Raw genomic sequence first — 20,446 nt, 5'->3', positions numbered from 1 at the left:
TAAGATTTGCATTGGGTATGACGAGGATGGACAGGATTAGAAATTAGTACATTAGAGGGTCAGCTCAAATTGGACGGTTGGGAGACAAAGTCAGAGAGGCAAGATTGCATTGGTTTGGACCTGCGCAGAGGAGAGATGCTGGGTATATTGGGAAAAGAATGTTAATGATAGAGCTACCAGGCAAGAGGAAAAGAGGAAGGCCTAAGAGGAGGTTTAAGGATTGTAATAAATACAGACAACAAGGTCAAAGGTTTGGGTTTTTTAGCCCTGTATGCTGCAAAATAAAGGTTAAAATAATTCCAGCAAATCATTAGACACACATGGATGGGTAGACGGACAATTTATGGAGGCGAACCGGAAATTAAACAGTGGGATGCTGGGAAAGACGTGGTGATGGATGGGTAAATGACGTCATCAAACGGGGACCAGAGGGTAGAAAGGGACCCAGAAGTGTTGCGCTTCTTTGAGTCGTCTGGGCGGAATTATGGCGGCGTTGCTTCGTCTTTTCCGAAGAAATAGAAAGAGAGAGGTTAGTACCCCGCCGTTGTCCCCTGGCACGACTTGTCACGTTGCATGTCGGGTCCTTAAGGTGCTCCCCAAGCGCTCGTGCATGACAGGATGTACTGAGAGAGGATATGCAGGTGGTGGGTTTAACAGAGCAAGATGCATAAGACAGGGCGATATGGAAGAAGATGATCCGTTGTGGTAACCCCTAACGAGAGCAGCCGAAAAAAGAAGATGATCATGGGGCTAATTATTTTTACAATATAATTATTTATTACTGCCTAAGCTAAAATGTTTGTCATAGTAATTTAAGAGGACACCTGACTGTGATTCCCAAAATGTAGTTTATTTTTCTATTGAAGTTCTATTGGAATAAGTGATTCAAATGTTTACATTTGCAACTAGCCATTGTTAGAGTCTGTAAATTATACAACTCTAAGCTTGAACTTTTGTTTTTAAATAATATATTGTGGATTTTTTATACTTCCATTTTTGCAGCATGTGGGGTAAATTGCCACAAAGCTTGTAAGAGTCAGCTATCAGTGGAATGCCGAAAAAGGACCAAAAGCATCAGTGTTGACACACCATCGTCCTTTCCTTCCAGATCTCTCAGTTTTCCACCCCCGGGAACATCCAAGGTCTCTGTACAAAACACAGGTAATAGACTGAGAGGCTTTCCTTAAGTTTTTCTCTTTTTTATGATAAATCAAGCCCATTTATAGTTACCTGTTGCAGCCTTTATCATTGGTTTACTAATTATAATGTTATGCAATAATTGTAAATATCTGGGTCAGTGGGGTATTTCATAGGTTTGCATGTTTTTATTTTCCAGGACAAGCCTGTTTTTCTTGGTTTGCCATCAATAAACCATACTATAAATTTAATCTGTGTTCCAGTTTTCAGTTATTTTTCTAGAGCAATGAACACATGACTGGCTAAAAATTTTGGTATATGACATATGTGCTATTCTCAAACCAAATTAATTTAATGTGACATTCTCGAGCCAAATTAATTCAGTTCAGTATCACCAGGGCCACAGACTATTCTGGCACCATCAGGCTCAGGGACCAACAATGAACAAGACTGCAATCTATTGCAATCTCACACATATATTTGGGTCATTTCCAAATCTTAACTGGAATCTGCCTTTTCTAAAAACTTTTCTTTTTAAATAGTTATCATTTTAGGTTATGAATTTTAAGTGTCTACTTCCTTTCCAAGCTCTCACACAAAATTTAATACAGTACATTCCAACCATTTTTATCAGTATATCTTTTTTTTTAAGATCAAATTGAATTGGAAGTTTTTAAATGTTTGTAATCATATCCATCTATCCATTCATCTTCCAAATCTGCTGTTATCACAAGATGTATGGAGGCTATACCAGCAAGTATAGGGCACAAGGCAGGAACAAACCCTGTACTAAATGCCAGTCCATCATAGAGTGAACATACACATACACCAGAGCCAGTTTAGCATTCATCAGTCCACCCAACTTGCATGTCTTTGGAAGATGGGAGGAAATTGGAGCATGTAACTATTTGCAGTATAAGTAAATAATTAGTTGATTTTTATCATTTAATGTATTGTTAGAATGCCATATATTTTCTCTGTTATTCCTAATGATAAATAAACCCGGGTAACATGGTGGTAGCAAAGGTTTGTACTGCTGCCTTCAGTTTCTGGCTCTGGCTCTGGCTCTGGCTCTGGCTCTGTCCAAGTGTATTTTACTTGATTTTTCTACACACTTATTTTTGTGACTCTCTCCAAAACTAAGCACTAGTCCACAATGCAACTGATTCATTTTCCCTAAATTTTGCTCATCAGATTCTTTGATTCCTATTGCTACATGTCATGTGATAAAGCAAACCAAAATAGTTCTTTGGTGGTCATTAAAGCAGCTGATTCTTAGTTTTCAGAAACAGTGAATTTCACTTTAGGGCAGGAGAGGTCAGGTCAGGTTGGGGAGCATGCACTGGTACATCACTTTGCCGCACCCACCCCATGATGAAATGGCTCCTGGTTGGCAACCCCCCAGGCAGACACGTGGTCCATTCCCCCCTTCCCTCGGAAATGACCAACTATCTGCCACAGCCAGGTGTTACGTGGGCATCTCCTTCGCCTGGGCCAGCAAATCGAGTCCTCAGTAATGAGGATCCTGTTTGCTGGATCACCTTTGGGGATTCATGCCATATGGCCATAATGCCATAACTGACGCTCCTTTAATGCAGGTATATGTGCTTCATTCGGGACTCTGTGAACAACTGCTCATTCAACACAAAGTCAAACCAACAGTATCCAAGGATTCTCTGAAGAGACACAGTATCGAAAGAGTCCAGGCTTCTTCTCAGATCGTTGGATAGCATCCATGTCTTGCAACCACATAGCAAACCAGGAAGTATCAGGACTCTAAAGACTTGGACCTTCATCCTTTAGCAAAGATATTGGGAATGCCACACACCCCTTTTTTAGCGACCTCATGACCACCCATGCTCTCCCTATCTGTCAACTGATTTCATAGGAAGAGTCACCAGAAACATGAATGCCACTCCTGAGGTAAGTAAAGATCAAGAGGTCATTAAAGGCCTGTATATTGGTTTTTATGCAGGACAGTCGCAAGTTCAACAACAACAAAAATATTTATTTATATAGCACATTTTCATACAAATGATGTAGCTCAAACTGCTTTACAGATGAAGGAAGAGAAAAAAGACAAAATATTAAAATACAATTAGGCAATAGTACTTAACATAGAATAAAAGTAAAGTCTGATGGCCAGGGAGGACAGAAAAAACAAACAAAAAAAAAACTCCAGATGGCTGGAGAAAAAAAAAAATCTGTAGGGGTTCCAGGCCAGAAGACCACCCCGCGCCCTTTAGGCATTCTACCCAGCATAAATGATCGGTCCTCATGGTTTTCAGGCTTCACATGGAAGAATTTGATGACGATGGTCATGTAGACCTCTGGCCTTCAATCTATTAATGTAGGGACAGCATGGTGCTCTGATCGGGTGGTGGTGGCGCAGATCACCACCACAGAAAACCGTAAAAAGAACAGCAGAGAAAGTAGGGGTTAGTACGGATTTTGGAGCCATCATGAATGATCATGATAATTAAATGCATATACAGAATATCAGAGTTAAACTAAAATGAAGCTATGAGAAAGCCATGTTAAAATGAGTTTTTGAGCAGGTTTTTAAAGTGCTCCACCGTATTAGCCTGGTGAATTTCTATTGGTACGCTATTCCAGATTTTAGGTGCATAACAGCAGAAGGCCGCCTCATCCACGTCTTTTAGTTTAACTCTTGGAATTATAAGCACACACTCATTTGAAGATCTAAGGTTACGATTTGGAGTGTAAAGTGAAAGGCATTCTGAAAAATAGGATGGAGCGAGATTATTTAAGGCTTTGTAAACCATAAGTAGTATTTTAAAGCCAATTCTAAATGGCACAGGTAACCAATGTAGTGACATCAGAACTGGAGAGATGTGCTCGGATTTTCTTTTCCAACTTAAGATTCTAGCAGCTGCATTCTGCACTAGTTGCAATTTATTGATGTCTTTTTTGGGTAGTCCTGAGCTGACTGCTAATTTCTCAGCATCTTGCAAAGTTATAAGAGAAGTCATTTTTGATATACAGTAATCCTTTCTCGATCGCGGGGGTTGCGTTCCAGACCCCCCCAGCGATAGGTGAAAATCCGCGAAGTAGAAACCATATGTTTGTATGGTTATTTTTATATATTTTAAGCCCTTATAAACTCTCCCACACTTTAGTCAAAAGTATAAACTGTGCTCCATGACAAGACTGAGATGGCAGTTCTTTCTCACAATTAAAAGAATGCAAACATGTCAAGAAATCAATACGTGCTTTTAAGTATGCAGAAGCACCGCGATAAAGCAGCATTTGTAGAGGAGCGTCCGTATCCTCTAGGGAAACAGCCCCTTTGCTCACACCCCCTCCGTCAGGCAGAGAGAGTGAGAGAGACAGAGAAAATGCAAACAATCAAGCACCGCGCGGGAAGCACATCGTATATCATTGAGGAGTTTTATTTAATATGTAATACGTGCTCTGATTGGGTAGCTTCTCAGCCATCTGCCAATAGCGTCCCTTGTATGAAATCAACTGGGCAAACCATTTGAGGAAGCATGTACCATAAATTAAAAGACCCATTGTCCGCAGAAAGCCGCGAACCAGCGAAAAATCCGTGATATATATTTAGATGTGCTTACATTTAAAATCTGCGATAGAGTGAAGCGCGATATAGGGAGGGATTACTGTATTTCTTAAGTGAAAAAATGCTGTCCTAGTAATCTGATTAATATGTGATTTAAAATTTAGGTCAGAGTCAATAATTACCCCTAAATTCATTACTTTTGTCTTGACTATTAATCCTAATGAATCAAGTTTATTTCTAATACCTTCATTATATCCATTTTTGCCACTCACCAAAATTTCTTTTCTCCTTATTTAGTTTGAGAAAATTACTACTCATCCATTCACAAACTCAAGTAAGACATTGTGTCAGTGAACTAAGAGAGTCAGGGTCATCAGGCACTATTGATAAATACAGTTGTGTGTCATCAGCAACTCTGAAATACAGAGTTTACAAAGCAGAGGAAGATGATCATCATGCTGGACATTTCATGTGCCTACTTGGATGGGCTGCCTCAAATTGGCACCCGAGTGTTGCCATGCACCGGACGATGCCTCAGCACCACACCATTTCCAACCAATCCGAAACAGGCTTTACTCCATTGTCTCTATGGTGGTTTTGACTCTTCCAGGGATGAGGCTCTTGAGGGTTTTCCCCTCATCCCCTTCATAATGTGAGCAGCCTTCCTATGGGTGGCTGCAGCAGAGCTACTCCAGTGGAAAACAGAAAGGAGTTCTTTCTGTCGTTTCGGAGGTGTGTGAAATTTTTTACAACAGCTGAAGTGCCAATCCTGCCACCAACCCCCAAGATTTCTCTGCAAGTTGGAGGACCCTTTGCAGTGTGGATGCAGTTTAACGTCATACCCAGGACTAGACTTTAGGATAACTTTACTTAATGTCTTTTGCACCAGTCTTTCTTATCATTATCTTTCTGTAATTTGGGATTATTGCAGTAACTCCAGTCTTTTCTTGTAGCTCACATCTACCTACTCATTTAATTTATTGAACACCCCGGTGGAAAGCCCGATACACATTACAGTATTATTCTTGATGTTGCTCAGAAGTGGTAACAATTATGTGCAACTCAGTGCATAATTCAGTTGCAACATACCCCACACTACCTGTGTGGATCTTCCAAGTCAAGGTGAATCATTGCCACATTGGCACAACACCAGCAAGAAGACAGGTGAAGATTGGGTGCAATACCACCTTGACAGCAGGCAGGAGTAAAATGATTCAGACAATGCCAGAGTTTGGAAATTGAAAATGACCACTGAAAATTTGAAAAATTTGGCTATGTATCGTCAAATTGACATCAGTGCATAGCATGAAATGTTAATAGCTCTGGTGTGTGAGTGGAAGTTTAAAATGAACTTTAACACTCATTTTCATTAATGTTTTAAATAACTTGTCTTTAACTAGATGCTTTATTATGATTTGTAGTTTTAGACTTTGTCAGAAACATTTCATAAATAATTAATTGGACATTGCTATTTGTTTAGCTTGTCTTGTAATAATTGATGCTTTTTTCCATAGTTATCAAAGAAGAAGATATTGAAAGTGTTGAAGATGGAGTTTTTGATGTCCATCTATGAAAAGGTAAGAAAAGAAAATAATGAACTTTTAAAAAACAAGTTTGAAAATAACTGCTGATTAACTTCTTTAGTACCCTTCTGGTTAGAAATGGATGAAAAGCATTTTTATATTTTTTCTTAAATACTTAGTACAGTAGTCAGCTGTTAATAGCACTTTTAGTCACATTGTTTACCTGTTTTTCATGTTTTATTGAAACTAAAAAGAGCAATGGCGGTTATCTATAAAAAACAGTCTCACTGAATACACAACAGCACAAGCACTAACATGATTTATAGAATGAATTAAATTAAAAATATATTTATTAGTATCTTTTATCCTTTCTTCACATGGAGCTGTTTATTCAGGTAATATTCAACAGTCTCTAAAACACCATAAAAGTATAGATCTAAAGACATTAGCTATATATATGGTACGTAAGTTGATTTAAATGTTCATCCTTTTTGACATATTGTACAGTATCAATTTAAACATGTCCAGAGTTGATATCCAATACAGTTCTGATTGTTATTAACAGTACATCAGTTATTAACATTAAAATTGCAATAAATGTTTGTTTCAAAATTATGTTTTGCCGTTTTTGCTTAGATGAGCTCTTTCACACTCAAGAGAAGTCATGTATTTTACTATCTTAATTTTTAAATTAAACATCCATTTTAGAATGTTTATATGAATATTTTCCTTCTTCTTACACTTATAAATATCAATATAAATATAATTTCAATATATAAGAAATTGAATGTGCCCACATTTATAGCAGTGCTGTGTACTTATAACATGTTTCTGGATGGAAAAGAAAGTATTAAAACAGATTTTTGAAGCATGAAACAGTGTAATGGGTGACTTTCCAGTTTTGTTTTTTCTAAGTAAAAATATCTTAAAAGGAATGACTCATGAAGAAATTCTTCCTCTTTAATATATTAAGCTTGTATTTAGATGTAATTATTGATACTATTCCATATTATAAGCAGTGTTGTATCAGTTGATTTTATTATTTCACTGACATGATGATGCAAAGATTTATGTCCATTGTTTATTACACATCAGTAACAAAAATGTTGTGTATACCAAATCAGTAACTTGACACATTTTTCCTTGCTGCAGATATGATTTTGAAGGGATATTGTTTTAAATGTGCATGAAGACTGAAATTGGATTACTCAGACAAGAAGGAAGTGGTACAGATGTAAAAAGAAATTTTTCCTAGAAGAGAGGCAAGGATGAAAATACGTATACAATTCAAACTCAAAAAAGATGAAGGTAGCAAGTATACATACGCTGCCACTATGTGGAGACTTGGGAGTACTTCATTTAACATCATAAAATTCCTTACGCCTGTTCCTTTTATTGGGTTACACTGTGTTGTAAGGAAATGGATATTTTATTTTTTTCATTTGTAGTAGCTGTGAAGCACACGTATTGAAAATCAGTAACCCAGTGCCACTGCCTTCCAGAAGCAAGGCATTCAGCTTTTCTGGTGCAAGTCAGCTTTATGATTAACATGTCTTCTTTGCTGAAATAGTATTGCAATTTTATTTATTTTTTTGTGCCAGCTGGGTCATTTTTTCCCTTAACTTGAATATAAAATCTTAAGGAACATATAGATTTTTTAACAAAGTATTTGTTTTTTATATTAAGATCCCTTTAATGACAGCATGTTGCTTTTATCTGACACCATTTTACTTCTTCAAGTATTTGTGTGCACTTCAGTTTTTTATTTTCACAGTTTGTGTAGCATGCTAGATAATCGAGAGGATATGAACACACTTAAATATAATGTTCACTAAATATATAATGAAGGCTAAGGGTAAAATAGATATAAATCATCAAGATTGTGTTTTAATAATGAACTTACAAACTATTGTGTACAGTGTATTTCTTTGTTTCTTTTCTTTGTTGATTTGCACACATTTAATTTGTGGACAACCTGCCAAGGAGTTGGTGGACTCCCGTGCGTGTATAACTGTCATTCAATTGTAAAAAACATCTTGGTTAATATTACCACTATTGATTAACTAATTATTTCACTTTGTGAAAACACTTAACTCTAATTTAAAAGTGTATGACCTCTTAGTGTATTTTAATATATTTAGTTTGATTTGGTTAATAACAGAATGTTGAAAAAAATGAAGCAAAGAAAGCTTAGTTTTGTAAACTTTTTGCATTCTCTACAGTAATGTATGAAGTTCCATTATGGGTTCTGTTTAGCTTTTAGTCTTCTTACCAGCAGATGGTAGTCTCCTCATGCCAAGACCTCTCTTCCTGTATATCTTACTTGTCTCCATGCACTATATTTTGTAAATATCTTTACTGTGACTGCAGTCTTTCATTTTCATAATGTGTGTCAGTTTAAGCTGGGATCATGTATAATACAGTAACATGCATTGTGGCAAATTAAAATCCTGTGTAGATACTTTTAAACATTTATCATATCTGGACCTTCATATCACCGTTAAATCTATTTTCAATGTATAAAACCTTAACTTGCAGAGCGTCTTTCCTACTTGTGGATTCATTAGTAGCAACATACAAACCTGTTAGTTATTGTCATCCATTAACTGATTTTAGCTTTTTGGAAGTCTGCAGTCAGACGTTAAGTATTGTTGTAAAGTTTTATTGATTCTGATCTTTTTTCTAAAATGTTAGAAAAGCACATAATTTTGATAGACCCTCTCTTAAGGAAGTGTTTTTGCATGTGATATTTTAAGTTAATCATATGTTAAAATATATGATCACTGTCTTTTCACCTTTTTCCTGAATTTGAATAGGTTCACTAATTAATTTAAATTAGATTCTTCTCTGAGCTGACTAAAAGTTCATTGGTAACCAAGGTATATCTACAAGAAAGAAGAACTTTCTAAATCCAGTTTGGTATCTTTCTAATCCTATTAGTTAAGCAAAGGGCTAGGCTGCTCATATTCTCTTCAGTATTGTAAGTCAGCAAATGTTTAGGACTTCGGCCAACTTATTTGTATTGTCTTTATTCAATCAATTGTAATGAATTTTATTTGTAAAATTACTGTTCCTATAGGAAGAAATAACCTTGTGTCACATACTATATAAATCTTCCAGCTGCCCTCTGTGATTGTTCTCTGTAGAAACAAATTATGAATACATAGTCTTCCTGAAATAGTTTAGATATCTCGGGCAGGTTGGTTCTAGTATACAGTAATTTCAGTTTCCTTTCATTACTTGACAGAATTCTCTTGCTCAGTTTTTGTTTCATGTGTACTGCTTCAGTCTCAATGCCTATTATATATTCAGTGCATATCTTACTCATCTACAGAATTAACTATTCCCAAAATCTCAGATGCTGTTTAAGCAATCACAATCATGTTTTTTTTTAAAAACCTTCGTATACTAATATGTATTTGAAAATGATGTTTGGAGAAAACAATGAAAGTGGCTATGATTCTGTTACCTCATTTTTCTGGTAAATCGTCATCCTCTCTTTTGGTCTTTTCTGAGGGGTCATGCAGATATGAATCATTCTACCTGTAAATTGTTGTTGTGACTACTGTCATTTTATATAGATGCAACTTACCACATAATGTGATATTTATATTAAGTGTTTTTTTATTTCTATTTGGTGCCCTAAATGTCAAGGTTAGGATATATTTTAAGATGGTGGAGAATTACACATAGCTATTTTAGTACTGTTTTTTTAGTACTGCTGTGTGCATGTATGCAGTAGTGTTTCAGTGTATTCAATTATTTGTCAGGGTTAGGATAATTTTCATATTGTTGCAACTAGTACAAGGATAAGTGATGCATGAATGTTGGTCAGAATCTAAATACTTAATTACTATTTGGTAACCAATTGATTATGGTGACAACTTAGTTTGTATTTTTACCAGTTCTTTATTAATGTGAGTGCAGAATGGGACACATTGTTTACCTTGCATTTTATTCTAAAGTAAATAATTTTGAAGACCTTCATTTATGTGCAGCAATATGCTTGTTATTTGGAGGACGACATTCTTACTTACCTAAACTTTTGAGAAGGATTCAAGATATGTGAGGGCCAGTTGGGTAAATTCTTCTTTACTTTTTAAAGTAAATGTCTAAATTGTGCCACAGCCAAAAAAAGAAGTACCACATTTCAAATGTTTATTCTACATAAACGGTACAAGATAAAATAAATTTCATTATGACACAAGAAAGGGTATGCAAAATAGATTTTTTCACTGTATTTTAATGATGATGTCTTCAAGGTGGTGGCAATCATTAGCGATTCACTCTTTGAGACGATTTCTGAATGCATGCATGACTTGTGTGGCCATTTCAAAGTGAATAGCGATGATTTTGTGGCGAATAGCTTACTTGAGGGCTTCAAGGCTTTGAGGTCGTTGTGTGTATACTTTCGACTTGAGACAGCCCCACAAGAAGAAATCACATGGTGCAAGATCAGGCGAACGCGAAAGCCACCCGACATTGTCACGCAGGGAGATTAGCTTTCCCAGAAACATCTCTGCGCTGTATGAGCTGTTGCTCCATCTTGTTAAAACCAGGCATCCACCACATCCATTTCTTCCTGTTGGTGCTAGCATTTCAATGTAACTTTGTGAAGTTACAGTGACGGTGACTGTTGCTCCTCCCACTGCAACGGAGCATCTAACTGTAACACGCTCACTGTGCAGGGGTCACTGATGAAGTTCACGAGGGATGGTTTCAGCCCAGTAGTGAAAGTTTTGCTTATTTACGCAACCATTCAAATGGAAATGTGCCTCGTTGCTGCACATGACGATGGCATCTCAGTGAACGGTTTGCAGAATGTTCGCATGCAACTCTCCATGGCTCTCCCAGTCTCTCTCACTTAGTTCCTGCACTACCATCATTTTGTATGGATGGAAATTTAGATCCATCCATCCATCCATTTTCCAACCCGCTGTTCCGAACACAGGGTCACGGGGGTCTGCTGGAGCCAATCCCAGCCAACACAGGGCACAAGGCAGAAACCAGTCCTGGGCAGGGTGCCAACCCACCACAGGGAAATTTAGATCCTCATGCAAAATACTCCTCAAAAACATGTTGGAAATGCCTAAGGAAGAAGCATGTTTGTATGTTGAACATCTAGGAGAGTGAAAAATTGATGCCCTTACAGCTTTGATGGCCTGGAGATTTTCTGTTCCATGTTGTACTCGTCTATCTAATTTTAGCCACCCACTGAAGAATTGTTTTCTGATTTGGGATGTGTTGGGAGGAATGCTGAAGTGCATTCGGAAGGCGTGTTGGGTAATGATGATGGATTCTTTGTTTTTGAAGAACCCTTCAACAGCAAAAGCACAGTGCGCATCGGACCAAGGCATGTTGCTGACTTGAAACTACTAGGGATTGCCTATCAAAAGAATTCCACCCCAGCCCAATCGGCTGCCTCTGCCTTGGGCAATGACCTTGAGAAATGTAGTACTTTATTTTGGCTCACACTGTATTTGTGTGTGTGTGTGTGTATATATATATATATATATATATATATATATATATATATATATATATATATATATATATATATATATATTATTAATTAATAGTTTTAATAAATTTTAGTCATTCATGTTATAAATAGTTAGGTAAATGTGCTCCTTAACAGTTTGTTATAATTAGGGTATATATTATTGAAAATTACCGTTCAGAAATATGCATTCCTATTGCACTCAGCTTGTTCATTTTACTGAGGACATTTTGCTGTTATTTTTCTACATTTATTTATATCATTATTTATTGAACTCAATGACTGAAAGATTACTTTTTCAGAATAGTTATTTGGAAACTTTTTGGTCACATGTATAAAGATATAAGACTGTACTGCCTAAGAATAGTCTGAAGTGTGTATGAAATATATGTTGCATCTGGCTAATGGTGGCTGGGATAGTCAGAGAGTTAGTTTCCATATGTCAGGTTTAGTATTCAAATAGTACAAGTTAAGTATTGACAAGAATCTTTGACAAAATTGCTTTGTGTATGGATTCTTTTGCATTCTCAAATCTCCATATGACTCTCCTGTACTGAAAAATCTGACCATCATCGAAACCAATCCCGTATATTTGAGTTAGCATTATTAACTGTCATAGTAACCTTATCATTTCAACCTTTCTTTTTTTTTTGATTTAAAGAAAGGGGTTTTATGTGAGTTTCAAATGTTACAACTGCTAATCACTTCTCAGTGTTATTTGAAAATATTTTCTTTCACTTGTAATGTTCTTCCAGATTACTTTTTTTGCTTTTTTTAGTTAATTATAAGTCATATTTTAAAATATTAATCTGTTAAGCCTATAGGTCCTGCTTTTAAACACTTAAATTGTTTAAGTTTAATACAGAGAATGTCTAAATGTATAATTGAATTACCGACATGGTGACAATTAAAATACATGAAACATGTGGATGGTGTTGATTATTTTGTATTATTTCTTCTTTAGCTATCACAGATTATTACACTAAGCTGTATGTGTTCTCAATAAATTAGTGTTTAACTTCTTCCAAAACCAATTGAATTTTTTTGTTTGTTGTTCAACTACTATCAGGGTTAAGACTTAGTTTTACAAGTGCCAGCCAACTAAAAATAATACACTGATATCTAATTAGCTCATCTACAGTAGGTGTGCCAACTAAGGTGTAGAGTGTATACAGAGAGAGGACTGTGGTAAAGACAAATGTTTTAACAATTTGAAGATACCTTCTTATAAATTTGTGCCATTGCAATTTGTCTCAATATGGAACCCTTTGCTTGACCTCATTCATACAGAATGATGCTCTACCCTTTGATTTATCAATTTTAATAACATTTAAAAGCAATATATAGCCTTCTTTTATAAGCTGTGGAATAGAATTATTTATTGCACATTCATGTTTTCAGCTTATCTTTACCATATTTTAAAATATTTTTGTACAGTTATAACTGTTACAAAATGGAACATCGCCTAAGGAATTATGTAGAAAACCTTCAGAGCAATATTGAGTAAAGTTCTGCTCAATGTAAGTGTGAAAGTTAATTATATTTTTATGTCTTCAATTAACAGAGTAGCACAAAATATGAATTCCTAGAACAAAATGATTTTGGTACTTATTGAATCAGTTTCATCAGTCTAACTTGAGGACACTGTGGGTCTCAACATCAAATCTGACAGTCAGGCTGTGGGCCAAGGGGAGGGGGTGGCAAGACCCTCAGGAGTAAGGAGCCGGACGGGCCATCCTCACTCACGTGCCAGCTCCCGTTTGAGTCACTCTGCCTCTCTCCATGTTTTGGATCGTACCTTGCCTCTGCTTAGCTAGTGATACCTGTTTGTTCAGAAGACATTATCACCTAAGGAGATTGTTAAAGAGTAACGTTTGATGTTTTTGAGAGAGAGATCACAGCTATATGTTTTAGAGGGTACCAGCTCATTGGCAGAGTTATCATGGTCACATGCTGTTCTCCCCATGTGTGAGATCCTCTCCCATCAGAGTTGAACACGATCAGATACGGTGGCAACGTTTGACGTTGGACCGTACCTACTTTCTGCTTGGCCAGAGATTGCCAACTTTTTACATTTTTGGCCCCCCAAGATGTTAGTCTAGGACAATTTTAAGGTCTCTATTAAGTTGGCCGAACGTCAAATCCTGGGCACTGTTTTACTCGCAAACTCTGTGTAGTCCACTGTGACTTGCTCCGGCAGACCCCTTATAGGATTATAGACTGGGTGAACCTTCACTCCATCTATGGGGACATTAAAACATATGAGACTATCTTACTAAAATTTAAAGGGAAGTACTTTAAGGTTTGGACTGCCATATCAGACACTTCACCCTGGCCTCTTTTAATAGGGAAGAGGAATGCCCTTTTCCCACAGGTCTTGGCCACCTGCAGAGCCCCTCACCCTGTAGTAGATAGACAACATCAATCAAGGAGCGGATTTGAAATTTACCCTGAGTTGTCCAGTGAGTTGGGAGACGAATCTTCAAGTGAGGACCCGGAATAGCTGGCGATCTTTAACCCCCTGTCACTCATGTCGACAACCTCCCCTGACCGGCCACTGACAAAGTAGACACGGGGTGAGCGCGATACTGCATTGTGTGCAGAGGAAATACGGACAGCCACACAGACACAGTTTGCCTGCCTGCAGCGAGCCAACAGCAAGTAAGATTTTGCATTCAAACAAGCCCACGTCACGAATGACTCTTACATTCTGTAGAGGGAGTACCCGAACTTTAAAACACCACACTTTTTAATTAAGGATGGTTTTTTTGTATCACATGATTTCTGACTGCATGGAGGACAGGCAGATCGAGTAGTTGTTGTTGCCAAATGGGCATAGGGAGACGGTTTTAAAAACTGCTCCCACCTACATTTTGGGGAGTCATCTCGGCACTGAGAAGACAAGAGAATGCATTTTGAAACACTTTTATTAGATGAATATGGGCCTTCATGTGGAACAGTTTTGCAGGGTATGTCCTGACTGCCAGATTGTACTGCTCAAAGACCTGCTACGGCAACCCTCTCATCAATGCCTATTTTGGATGTTCACGTTGAGGAGGTTGGGCTAGCTATTGTGGGCCCACACCCCAAGAGTAAAAATGGTTTTCAGTATATTCGCATGTTGGTTGACTATGCAACAAGATACCCCGAGGTGTCCGCTCCACACAGGGCAAATGCACAGACTGTCGCTAACTCTCTCTTAGAAATGTACTAGAATCCCTGAAGCCTATGAAAAATGTCATAATTCCAGGCCACCTTAAATTCTTTCACATCTCTCCAATATTGTCTTTGTTTTGCAAATGTGTCGATCAGCACAAGAAGCAAGCAGCCTGCTATACCACCGACACAGCTGAAGTTCTCCCAGCTCAAGTCTTTTTATCTGGGTGTGAGGTACATGGAGTTGTATAGAGTAAATAATATATCATTATTTGGAATACATGCATTTCATATGTGTTCTGTGTCTACAATGATCTGGATAAATGTAGAATGACAGCAAATGCGAGGCATGAAAACACATAACTAAAACATAATTTTTTTCCATATTATAGTAAAAATAAAATGTTGATGTGAAATGTATAATGTGTGAAGACTGAAGTCCAAATATCAAATAAACACCTTCACAGAAGGTATAACAAAAATTTTTATTCAAGAAAAAGAAATTTTTCAGTTTACATGTTGTTGCCAGTACTTAAAAATCAAAGCCCAAACACCAATTGCATGGCTGGTGTAGAGGTAAGAACGGCCGTTTCTGAATTGAGAGGTTTATTTGATCATTCTGTGATCCTACATTTACCCAGATCATTGTAGACATGGCTCTGCCCAGTAGTGGTGGAAGAGCGCATTAGTCCAGTGAATTATAAAGTCAGAATTTTGCATATTAATTAATTGAAAGAGTGGCACAACCCACATGAGGTCCTGGTCTTGTCAGCAGCCGTCGCTCAAACCAAAGTCGTTATTACTGTTGACTTGATGGATCCCAAGATGGCAGAGTGGCTGACACTAATCAGAAGGAACTTTTGACACCATTGACTTTTCAGTGGATGATGGACCTGCGCTCCCATTTCGAGTACTCCGTAGCATATCTTGACGATTTGGTCATTTTCAGTAACGACTGGAGATCTCACTTTGACCAACTGTAGGCAATGCTTGACAGTTTGAGGTTGGCAGGGTTGATGGCTAACCTTAAGAAGTGCAGGCTGGGTATGTCAGAAACCCATTATTTGGGGTATTTCATTCTAGATGGACAAGGTGGGGGAGATGCTCATGTATCCATGTCCCGAAACACAGAGGGAGGATTGGGCCATCCTCTGGCTCACTGGGTGCTACAGGCAGTTCATTCCCAATATTGCACGTCAGGCCACCTCCTTCACTAACTTGACAAAGGGCAGAAAAAACCGTATTATTGTCTGGACTGGTGCCTGTAACAGAGCCTTCTCTTACTTAAAAGCCGCTTTATCCTCATTCCTGGTTCATTTTAGGGGCAGTGCTTTCTCAATGTTTTGAGGGGGAAGAACACCCAATCAGTGACTCTACAGACAGATGGATACGAATGTCCGGCTCACTCATTGGTTTATTAGTTTACAGCCTTTTGCTTTTGTTGTCCGCCACCGTTTCAGGGTTGCGCACATCAATGCTAATGTTCTCTCATGCCTGGCTTGGGTACTCACTTTGCCCCCATACCGGTGATGTGAGAGTTTTGAACGCTCTTGAGACCTTCCCCCATAGGGAGACACCCCGAAATGGGGCAAAACGCGACTGATGCATCCGTTGAGGGCTGCTTGTCCGTCACCAAGGCAAACACAGGTTTACAGCTCCTCACAGGTTCGCAGTGTTACTGAGGCAACTGCAAGCTCATCGCCTCCACATGCAACGCATCTATCGCCCAATGGGTGATGCAGGGAACATTATGACTTGGCCACTGACCTGGCCCCAACCCTGCCTGTTTGCCATGTCTGTGTGTAGTAGAGCGGTAGCTCCTGCTGCAATAAATAACCTTGCTGTTCCTGTTTCAAGTTGAATAAAGCTGGTTTTCCTGACTTCCTTAGACTCGTCCACTTTTTTTGGGTGCGAGACAGCAACTCATGCATCACAGTACGTACAAACATATGTAAGTTTTTGTTCACCAAAAATCTATATTCAGAAATTCTTTAAAAGATCCTGTAAATTCATAAAGCTTAACGGATTCATCTATTTTCTTTTACTCACTTATTTTGCAGAGGGTCTGAAACAGGATATTGTGGACCCTAATACTTATAAGTAAAATAATTCTTGGTCATAGTGGATTCTTTACCTCATTTAATAACTCTGCCCTAAACAGCAATATCAGAAAGCTTTCATAGTGTTTCACATAGTAGAACAGTTTTGAAGTATGAAGTATAAAATCCTGTGGATTATTGAGTTTTCTGATAACGTTAAATACCTTTTTAAATGTGCTCTCTATTTTTCCTAAACATTTATTGGTAACTTTTTTCATTATTTTATGCCATGGCAATAAAATGTGACAGGTAAACACACAAAAAAATAGATATTTATTGGTAAGTTCCGTAAACCTACTGTGTCTCTTGTTTCCCTCTTATTAATGGTGCTAATGGCTGGTGTATGAATACTGAAGGAAATGTATTTTTGTGGTTTCATAGTGGACACAATAAAACAGCTGACTAATAGGAAGAAATATGGCATGGGTATGTATCTTCAGGTTTGCCTTGTAGCTAAATTCCTAGGATGTCTTCAGTAATTTCATTTTAACACTAGCACAATTGTGCTGTCAGCCCAACTGGCTCACTAATCCTGTTCACTTAATTTCTGTAAAATAACATTAAGTTAAAATGTGAAAGTCCCTGAAGTTCTACCTTCTACCACACTATTTTTATTCCTTGTGTCTATATTCCTCTGTGTGCAGAAATACTATCTAATATTATCTATCTTGTGTAAAAGTTGCTGTTAAATTTTCCAACTGTGTCCTCAAGTTTTTGTTTTAAAAATGCTATATGCTAAACACATTAGTTTCTTTCAGGCTCACTTTTCTGTCAAAAAATAACAATAAAAAAATAAGTCACATATTAAAACAGCCAGAAAGAGCACAGCTATCAACTATAATCAGAATTTTCTTTTAAATGGAGATGTTTGATACATTTTTCTGTCTATTTGTTAAAGATATTCCAAAATTAATTACCTTCAGTGACACAACACCCCATTGTTGTGAACTTGTGGTTCCTTAGCATAAGTCCTAAAAAATGGCGCGGTTAAGGTAATGCCAGGACTGTCAAACACCAGCTAGCCATTAAAAGAGCAAATGTACAGTAGAATCTTTATAAATAAAACAAATGCATTTTATACAAAAGTGCTTAGTGGCACAAAATAAGCTCTGAGGGACACAAAGGCAACCCAAAAGTAAACAAATCCTAATACAAAATAGCTCAAGAAGTGTCAAAAAGCAGAACAAGGAAGTTAAAATTCAAGAAATCAATGATCAAAAAGAGAAGCAGTAAGCACCAGAGAGCTCGCCAACACCAGCACAATCACTGAATCTCAAGGAAAAGTTTTTCCTCAGCCTTGAAGGTGATGGGCAGGTGACACTACCTCTGTAGGACCACCCACAAAACAGATGACACATTAAAAAACACATTGAAACATAGAAAGTAAATAATCAACACTGTTAACATAAAAAGGAACAAAGCAAACGTATATGAGGAATTTGAAACCTCAGCTGAATCATAATTCATATTATGTTCACATTCATGCAAGCCCTCATCAGCCCCCTGTCACAGCATCTGGAGCTATGGAATATCATCAGACAAGTACTGAGGGATTGAATGGACCCCATTCTCTTTCACTTACAAAGATGGGATTCCAACAAAGTTGTTTTTCATTTTTTCTACATATTTGTCAAAAGGAATGAAATAAGTTATGAACATTATAACTTGAAATTCCTTATTTAAGTGCTGCCACTTTTTGTTTTGAAGCAATGCAGTGTCTTTCTGAGGTGGATGTTATGGTTGTGGGTCAGCTTCAAGCAACCAGATCTCACTGGGGGCCACTTTAACCCGCAACCACCAATAGTCATGATCTGATGAGTTCGGCAGATGAGGACAAAACACACATACAGCAAGAGGTAGGTGAAAAACTGTTCTAGTGCTTTCATTAAAACAGTCAAAACTGTGTTCAATCAGTGCAGTACAAGGTCTTCAATACATAAATAATCCAAAAAATAAAGTGTTCTGTGGAGGTTAACATCCAAATAAATAAATCCATTAAAAAAACGGACAGAAAACTGTCTTTAAAAGGCAAATACCCTTTGCATCCTTTCAATACTGACGTCTCCTCTGCTCACCAAATATGGGGCCTCATAGCACAGCTGACCTTTCACGGATCAGGGTCCCTGCCTTTTCATGGCTACAGCAAGGCTCCCACTCCGGGCTATGGCAGTTGCATTGCTGCTCCCAATCCGAACCTCTGTCTCCCACTGCTTTTGTGAACTTTTGTGGTGAGCCACCTACACCACCTGGTCACTCCTGCTCCCTAAATCGCTCACCTAGAGCTGTCCTCTACAGCAGCCCCCTGGGCGTTGGCCACCCACTCCCTAAGGGGGTATCCACACAGCTGCATGTCTCTGCTTCCAATCTTGAGCTCACTCACTCACACGGACCAACTCCTTCCACCTCCTGCCTTCTTCTCTCTAGGTCTCTCTTTGACTTCCATTCTACTCTTGTCTCTGTCATTTTTCCTCTGATCCCTTGTGCTCCTCTTTTATGTGCTCATGATCGGTTGTAGGTTCGACCATCTCATTGCCTTCCTGGGCTGATAATGCGACAATTAGACGGTCCACATCTGCCAGGAAAGTAAAGCATGGATGGCTGACTGTCTTGCACCAACCCGGAGACGAGCCATCTTCTCAGACAATCATTTGCACCTGCTCCACTCTCCAGCGCAAGCATGTCCATTTATTTATTTATTTAAAAATCGGCACAGTACCACAAACCACATGTCACAGAAGACCTATTCAGTTTGAACTTAATATTCAAAATCAAAGAAGTTCAACTGTTTTAGCTAAAGAACGACTGCAATCCTGAAAAGTCACAAAAAGATAAATGTGCAGAAATTGCAAACAGTGTATTTGGCCAAAATTAAACCAACAGCTAGGCGCATTTTTAATGTATGTGCCAGCTTCCTGTCTCAAATGTTGAAAGGTTTGTAACATCCTGTGAACTTACATCCAAATTTAGTTTTACAGTATATACTGTGCTTGGGTACAAATAATTATCCATCTATTTTCTAACCCGCTGAATCCGAATACAGGGGTCTGCTGGAGCCAATCCCAGCCAACAAGGCAGGAACCAATCCTGGGCAGGGTGTCAACCCACCGCAGGACACACACAAACAGGCCAATTTAGAATCGCCAATCCACCTAACCAGCATGTCTTTGGATTGTGGGAGGAAACCTGAGCACCCGGAGGAAACCCACGCAGATACGGGGAGAACGCACCCACGCAGGGAGGACCCGGGAAGCGAACCCGGGTCTCCTAACTGCAAGGCAGCAGTGCTACCACTGCGCCACCGTGCCACCCTACAAATAATTGTACAACATTTAATTCCCATCAACTCGCTGTCGTGATCACATTATACTTATGCCATATATGACAGCATACAGAGGCTTACATCCAAGATTTTGATAAATGTACAAAGAAAAATAGTGGGGAGTAGTGAGGGAAAGGCCATTTAGGTAGTTTAGGACTTTCAACTTTGTTT

The 20,446-nt window shown here is 38.1% G+C and overlaps 1 protein-coding gene across 1 annotated transcript in view; it reads left to right on the top strand.

Moving 5' to 3' along the window:
* The window catches only part of LOC120539268 (RAS guanyl-releasing protein 2), a 215,305-nt gene extending 204,355 nt beyond the window's left edge, over positions 1–10,950 (top strand). The window contains exons 15-17 of the mRNA XM_039769183.1: positions 1,003–1,161; positions 6,193–6,255; positions 7,354–10,950. Coding sequence (XP_039625117.1) covers positions 1,003–1,161; positions 6,193–6,251 — 218 coding nt within the window. The 3' untranslated portion in view covers positions 6,252–6,255; positions 7,354–10,950. The remainder of the gene's footprint in view (positions 1–1,002; positions 1,162–6,192; positions 6,256–7,353) is intronic.
* The last annotated feature ends 9,496 nt before the right edge of the window (positions 10,951–20,446 follow it).

This window comes from Polypterus senegalus, chromosome 11 (assembly GCF_016835505.1).
Source record: "Polypterus senegalus isolate Bchr_013 chromosome 11, ASM1683550v1, whole genome shotgun sequence".
Lineage (NCBI taxonomy): Eukaryota > Metazoa > Chordata > Cladistia > Polypteriformes > Polypteridae > Polypterus > Polypterus senegalus.
The sequence above is the reverse complement of the archived record's forward strand: the minus strand, read 5'-3'. Positions and strand labels throughout refer to the sequence as shown.